At 50.0% G+C, this 7,846-nt stretch overlaps 1 protein-coding gene across 1 annotated transcript; it reads left to right on the plus strand.

Moving 5' to 3' along the window:
* The first annotated feature begins 1,999 nt into the window (after positions 1–1,999).
* Positions 2,000–3,375, plus strand: LOC124647657. Its single transcript, XM_047187564.1, has 2 exons — positions 2,000–2,284; positions 2,428–3,375. The coding sequence occupies exons 1-2, from the start codon at positions 2,000–2,002 to the stop codon at positions 3,199–3,201; spliced, it is 1,059 nt and encodes a 352-aa protein (XP_047043520.1). The 3' UTR covers positions 3,202–3,375.
* Positions 3,376–7,846: the final 4,471 nt, after the last annotated feature.

Raw genomic sequence — 7,846 nt, forward strand, 5'->3', positions numbered from 1 at the left:
CTAATGGACGGATACGAGACCACCTCCCAAAATCAGCAGATCATGACCAAAGATGCAGAAGCGCTAAGCAGGAAACTGCTTGCGAAGCCAGGTCCTAAGCCAGCTCCTCCTCTCCGCTGGTTGCAGCTTAGGGTACTCTGCATACTCTTCTTCGTTGTCTACAATGAAGTCGATAGCCCTGACCGGTAAGTTAGGTTGGAACAGCTGCGCCCTGCAGACAAACCGGGGCGGGAAGATCGTCTTCATATGAGCATAGTTCGTGATCGGGGTCCCGACGTACTGACGATGCCTCGGGTAGTGTTGCAATACACACGGAACAACTGTTAGTGCGGACTACATTCACATATAGGTCTATGAAGGAACTCAATGAGACTTACTACCTGAATGTACTCGTCCGCCGTATCTTTATTAGCAGCATAGAAGCAGCAACCATCTTCGCTCCAGTCCGGAATACGATCGATTTTCATCTTCAGTATGACGCTTCACTTAGTCCTCCAGTTTCTGATGTGGTTGTAGAGCTGAAGAGTGATCATATGTATGGCAGGGAATGCAAGAACCTCATCAGCTACCTTCTTCTTCTGTTGCTCTTTGAATCCCATGTTGAAACAGACGCCGCTACAGACAAATTGAACCAATCGGTTGAGCACAAACTCTGAAAGCTCAGGTTTCCAAACCATGGCTGGTTTGCTTGAAATCAGACATTGCTCAGCATTGACAATAGGAGCAGAAAGATCAAGAGAGCCCAATGGTATGATCGCCTACAAGACAAACACTACCAGATCAATGAACTACCACTACCACATTCACATCCTTAAGCACTACCACATCAATGAACTACCACTACCACATCCACATCCTTAAGCAGTACCACATCAATGAAGAGCGAGAAAAGTAAGAGCGGTCTTACAGTCAGAGAAGCCACACACAACACCGTGGTCGGGGAAGCAGGGGGCCCTGGCGAAGATGCAGGCAGGACCAGCGTCCAAGTAGAAGAGTCAGATGCAACGGCGACAACCGTCCTGTGGTAGAGTCAGATGCAACCTGGACAACCTCCACAACCTCGACCGACGATGAAGGAATGTCCTACAATGGATTCGTTCAGACCCCCTGTGTACCCAAATAATCTAGATCTAAGGGTAGGGTTTGCAGAAGCTTAACACAACCGAAGTCATCGACGCACAGGAAGAAGACGACCATCCGCGGCCAGTAGCCGCCGCCGCAAGCCTCGCCGACCGTGCGGGTGAGGAAGAGCCGGCCATGTCGCTAGATCGGGAACGGTTGATGACCTCGAAATGGGGGAAAATGGAGGATTTAAATTTGGCGGTGAGAGAGCCGCCCCGTATATACGATGGCGAAATTTCAAGCGCGGTGACCGAATTCATCCCCCAGAGATTTCGTCGTCCCGCACGAGCTCGCGCCATCTCCCGCGGTGGCTCTGCGAGAACGCGGCGTTCTCGAGTTCTACGAGAACGGTGATGGCTCGCTAGAAACGGACGAACCGGACGTTTTTCTAGGACCTAATCCAAGGGAGTTTTGAGAACCGGTTTCTACAACAATGTGGGCAAGAGCAGATAACCAAGCACACCGAAAATAGCTGATCCGATGCGAGCCAAAACGAACCCAGTCTACCAAACGCACCCTAGAGCTACGACCAGGATTCTCGGAGACCCGGCCGGCATTTGGTTCCATGAGAGTGAGTTCAATTGCGCACGCCAAAACGCCCCGTAAAACCGCGTTTTGCCAGGCCAAACGGAAATCGTAACCAAGTTCACCAACCCAGCCAGGAATCCCACGACCGCGACCACGTCCGCACCACACTCTCTGACACACGCGCGCGCACGCACGCGACTAGCTCCACCTTCATCTCCATCTCCAATATATAAACACTCTCGCGCGATGCTTGCTCGCCAACTACCTCCCCGCCCGACGCCCAGCCAAGAACGCGCAGCTAGCTAGCTTTCAGACTTCTTGACAGCCGAGACCGTCTCACTCACTTCCCATGGATCGATCGCGGTACTACTACTCGGCGGCGCCGGTGGGCACGGGCATGGGCCCGCTCGCCGGGCAGCTGGGCGAGTGGCTGTGCCGGGCCGTGCAGCCGCCCGCGCCGACGCCCTGCGGCTCTCCCGGCGGCCCGCCCGTCACGGCGCAGCGGGTCCGGCTCAGGGACGGGCGCCACCTGGCGTACGAGGAGTCCGGCGTCCCCAGGGAGACCGCGCGCTTCAAGGTCGTCTTCTCCCACGGCTTCACCGGCTCCCGCCTCGACAGCCTCCGCGCCTCGCCGGTTAGTCCCTGTCTCGATCGTCTTCTTGCCGGCCCGTCCGTCGGCAAGCTCCTGAATTATTATATAGTCACGCGTGTCGTCGACGACAACACCAATGCCAATGCGTACAACAACAATCTGACATCTACGTGCAACAATTCCAGGCGGTCGCCGAGGAGCTTGGCGTGTACATGGTGGGCTTCGACCGGGCGGGGTACGGCGAGAGCGACCCGAACCCGGCGCGGTCCGTGGAGAGCGCGGCGCTGGACATTGCGGACCTCGCCGACGCGCTGGGGCTCGGCGACAAGTTCTACGTCGTCGGCTTCTCCCTCGGCTGCCACGCCGTGTGGGGCGCGCTCAGGTACATCCCGGACCGGATCGCCGGGGCCGCCATGCTGGCGCCGGTGGTGAACTACTGGTGGCCCGGGTTCCCCGCGGAGCTGGCGGCGCGGGAGTACGGCCGGCAGCAGCGCGGCGACCAGTGGGCGCTGCGCGTGGCGCACCACGCCCCCGGCGTCCTCCACTGGTGGATGGAGCAGACCTGGCTGCCCCTGCCCACCTCCACCGTCGTCGCCAACACCACCTACCTCCCCAACAAGCGCGACGCCGAGATCCGCCGCACACTCACCGCCGACGGCACCCTCCGGAACAAGAGGGAGATGGCCACGCAGCAGGGGATCCAGGAGTCGTACTACAGGGATATGGCGGTCATGTTCGGCAAGTGGGAGTTCGACCCGATGGCGCTGCCGGAGCCGGCCAAGGGCTGCCCGGTGCACCTGTGGCAGGGTGACGAGGACGGCCTCGTGCCGGTCGCGCTGCAGCGGCACGTCGCTGGGAGCCTCGGGTGGGTTAACTACCACGAGCTCCCCGGCACCGGCCACTTCCTTTCCGCTGTTCCCGGACTAGGAGACACCGTTCTCCGGACACTCTTCGGTTGATCGCCAATACTCCTAGGAGAACTAGAGAAGAATAGCTGGTTTATTAGCTAGCTTGGCGTACCATGAGGACTTGCAAAATACTCCTACTACAGTGCAGTATGTTCATTTCTTGGTTAAGTTATACGTGGGGCATGAGGCAGCATGTAGATTTTCTATTTCTTTTTCTTTCTTTAATTTTTTGTAATGAAAACTATGCTGCCAAGAAGCCCTGAAAAGTAAAACTTAACATTTTCCATATCTTTCCGGAATTTTGGAAACTGACAGTTCTGAGTTCTCTGTCAAATTTTTTCGAACCATCTTTTTTGAATAAGCACAGTTCACTTCCCGTATATTTTACCTATAAAATTTGCAGCACCTTACAGGATGGGTTCCTGTCACGTACCTACACCCACAATGCTCATACCTACACATAGGCGCGCGCACACATACACACTTTTTTTTCAGGTAAACACGTACACACTTCGAGCAACTCACTGTAGGAAAACGCTACGTTGTCTATGGCCTCTTTCTTTGCCGATGGTTTTTTATCGAGACCATCAGCATACTTCTCAATGCAGAGCACCCCGCAATGTTGCTTCACAAAGACAACACAACCGGCTGGGTTCACAAGTTACACTGTATATAAACTGCATCAAGAAAACCGGTTGGGTTCAAGGTGTCTTCATTTTATTTTTCAAACCGAGTGCTAGGGAGTAAAGAGTGTAGTTTATCCCCTTTTAGATGTGCTAGAAACGTGTAGGCTCGCATTATTCACGATATTGCACCTTCTATGTAAAATGTTGAGAAAATCTTCAATTTGATCTATAAAGTTGCCTCAGATGTGCACCTTAGTCACGAACTTGCAAATCGTAAATTATGGCTCAAGAAGTTGCCAGCGTTTTGGTCATTCTGTCATGGCCAATGCTAGTTTGCTGATGTGGTCAACTATTTTTTTTGCAAATTGCTCCCCAAAAAGGTCAAACCGAGGACTAAAAAATTAGAAAAACAAAATTTAGGGGGGTGATTTGAAAAAAATACAATTTACCACATCAGCAAACTAACGGGCACCGTGTAGAAGTGACCAAAACACTCGTGCGGGGCAACTTCGTGATCCAGAATTCATAATTTGCAAGTTCGTGACCGAAATGCACATACGGGGTAACTTCATAGACCAAATTGGGGGTTTCTCTAAAATGTTTGCCTGGCTTCCTCTTTCACCTCTAAATTATTGGACCAGTGCATGTTATATTCTGCTTCATCCTAATACCAAGTCAGCACCGTCGATATTTATGACAATAATATAGTGTTGACATTTGTAGAGAAGAAGGACACGGTTTTATCAACGTACCAATTCTTCTCTATACTACAAATTACTTTATCCTTGATTGTGTCTGAGGTCTTATTGATGAAGAAGTCCAGTTTCTCAGCGATATCATGTTACCAAAGATTTCGTAAATGACATGAAGTAGTCTTTGCCTGAACTTCAATGGCTCTGAAGACCAGGTCTTTTTTTTTGGAACAAGGCAAAAGATTTGCCATTTTTATTGATTAAGGAGAAGGATTTTTAGAGGTCTTACAAACCAAGCTTGACCATAGCCAAGCCGATACATAAAAGCCTACTCTCGCGACATAACGTTACTCAACGCTTTTGCCCCGGCTAGGCACCACATTGCCGCCTCGTCTTTAATTTTCGTAACTAGCATATTAGACGTTATGAAAGTGTTGTGGAAGACATGGAAATTTCTTTCTTTCCAAATTTTCCAAGAAACCAACATGGCAAGCGAAGCCATTGCCCTTCTCGATTGCCCTCTCTTGTGGACGCCTTCAAGCCACCATTCTTTCACCGTGCTCATCACTTGCCAATCCCTTGGTTCAACATCATGTAGGCCAAGCCAAGCTTTCAAAGATGACCAAAATCTAACGGTGAACCGACACTTGAAGAGAAGGTGGTCCGCCGACTCTTGCACTTGATTACAAAGCTTGCATAGCCCACAATTAGGCCAACCTCTTTTTTGAAGCCTATCCGCCGTTCACACCCTATTTTGTAGGATCAACCAAGGAAAAAAATTGCACTTTAGCGGTGCCCACGGCTTCCAAACAATAGTGGACAAAGGGGATATAGCGGACCAGGTCACTTTCTCAACACGAAGTGAACCTAGTTGTGATGGTATGATGGATTTAACCAAAGTAACTAGACACAATATTTATCGCTTAATGGTGACAACTTTTACCTTTTATCCGAATTGAAAGACACCGTCCATAAAAAAACACTGCAATGTACTTTTTCTCCCGTTTGTTTTGCACGTCTTGATAGGAACTTCCAGCTATTTCTATACGAGTTTTTGAAATCGTCAAACGAAGTTTCAACGTTTTCCGTTAACTTGCATCATCAAAATTTCGATTTCGCAACGAACTCTTGCACCACTTCCTCCTTCGGTGGAGGGTCACGTGTTTGAGATTGAAAGAAAAATAGAAATGCCATGTTAACAATCTTACACCCCAAATTCTAAGCGTAGATCAGTTACTTAAGATCATGAGGTGGAGCCAGTCTGAGCAGGTTTAAGCTGAAGACTTGGTGTGGGTGCTCATGTTTTACCTGGATTTATTCAAGCATTTAATCGGTCATAATTTTCGGTGTTAGGTCAGCGCGTCTGCGTCTACAATGTGTTTCTCAAAGAAATATCTAGACATTTGAATATTAACTCACATGTTTTTATAGTCTTTAGTTCTTTGACAATTTCAGGGAGTGAACAAAAAGCGAAGTGGATTGGGGGTTTCTCCACCTTAAAGCCTTGTCCGGTTACCTCGGATTGAAGGGGATTAAGCGGTATAAAATCTCTTGCAATTAAAAAATTCCCTCCAATACTCTCACTGACCCTATCAAATTTCTCCTAGTTTAAACCATCCATATAAATAAATTATCAATTTTTTGTGAGATTTGGGCCAAAATTTGATGAAACCCGGACTCCACATCATCACTGCCATGTATGCTATGGCCGTCAGATTTACTTTGTGTAAGGACACGTAAAGTGAGTAGTTTCTGCAACAAAGACATCAATAATGAGTGGTTTCTGCAATTTTCTCGTTGGATTTGCTAATGCGGGCTGACCCTAAGTTAGGCGAAGGAGGGTGAATTTCACCTTTCGATCAGCTGGGAGAACCGAAGTGCAGTAGGTGATGTCTCTCAGAAAACAGGGATTTAACAACACTGGTTATGCAGCAGGGGTCAGTAGAGTTGCGTCGTTTGATTGACCCGTGGAAGGACCGGACCGGTAGGGGCGATTTACACAAAAATAACCCAAAAGTGGAAGAAAAGCACAGACTGACCCTCCGGCGAAACTATTTCACCAATCTAATCTTTTTGTGTGGCGCTCCTCCCACGGGCGCCACACACCCAGCCGACGTGGCGCCATCGACGCTGAGCTGGTGCGCCCATCCGACGTGGCAGCGTGTGTGGCGCCCCTCCCAACGGCGCCACACATGCACTTGGAATCCCCCAAAACATACTGTGAGACAAATCCTCTGGGACTTAGCCGTTTTGCGAGGCTCGATGTGTGGCGCCGATGCCACGGGCGCCACACCAGCCTGTGTGGCGCCGATGCCACGGGCGCCACACATAGAGGCTCGCGAAAACGTCTAAGGACTTATCGTCCGGAGCCCCTGGATGTTTTCGACCCAATAGTTCATATAAGTTGGCATGTGTGGCGCCGATGCCACGGGCGCCACACTAGCACTTGTGGCGCCAGTGGAAAGGGCGCCACACATGGACTTGTGTTGAAAACATGAAAAATCCTACCAAACTCCAACAGTTACGAGTACAACATTGGACACAACAAGTAGCAATTTCATGACATACACATATAACACTTCATAGGTCACATTGTAGCACGTAGATTCAAACAACAAGTAGCATTACAGACCATGGTTCGAAATGACATAGGGTTCACAAATCGATACTTATGAATATAGAGTTCACAACAACACGTAGCACATCCTAGTAGCGTCCTCGACGTGCCGTCCTCGTGGGCTGCTTCCGGACGGCCATCCTCTTCGTCCGCTGCCTTGGCTGTTGTTGCTGCTGCTCCTGCTGCTCCTGCTGCTGCTCCTGCTGCTCCTGCTCCTCCTCCTCCTCCTCCTCCTCCTCCTCATCTGAAGAGAACGGCTCGTCGTTCCTCATCCTCGACATAGCTGATCTCCGCGGCGGCCCGTCATCCTCCTCAGTGACAACCTTCTTTCCTCGGTTGACATAATCTTCCGGAGTGTACCGGTTTGGAGCCTTGCCCCTTGGCTTCAACTGGTAAGCTGACCGTTGCTTGGAGGTACGCTTTGGAAGTATGCCTTGACTCAGAATTAGGTCGTCCTCAGGAGGAATCTTCACAAACATGAACACATGAGATTACAAAAGTTGAAATTAGTAAGAACATGTTTCACAGCAACAAAATAGTCCATACCTGCGGTTCTTCAGAAAAGGAGGATGTAGGGATTTCGCCTTCGCGGCAACCTAGCAAGTTCGCTAACCGCCGCATCTTTCGTGCAGTGTTCTGCGTCATGGAACTCATGGTTACAAAGCCACCAGAACATAATAGTGTACATTCAAAGTTGGTGATCATACCTTAATGAAATTCCGCAACGGTCCGACAGAGCTTTTCATCTCTCCCGCTCTGCT

This window comes from Lolium rigidum, chromosome 4, assembly GCF_022539505.1.
Source record: "Lolium rigidum isolate FL_2022 chromosome 4, APGP_CSIRO_Lrig_0.1, whole genome shotgun sequence".
NCBI lineage: Eukaryota > Viridiplantae > Streptophyta > Magnoliopsida > Poales > Poaceae > Lolium > Lolium rigidum.

Excerpts from the sequence above, each read along its gene's own strand:
- LOC124647657 (XM_047187564.1), top strand. The coding sequence starts at position 2,000 with ATGGATCGATCGCGGTACTACTACTCGGCGGCGCCGGTGGGCACGGGC. Across the intron at positions 2,285-2,427 it reads ACAGCCTCCGCGCCTCGCCG|GCGGTCGCCGAGGAGCTTGG; the intron begins GTTAGTCCCTGT and ends CAACAATTCCAG.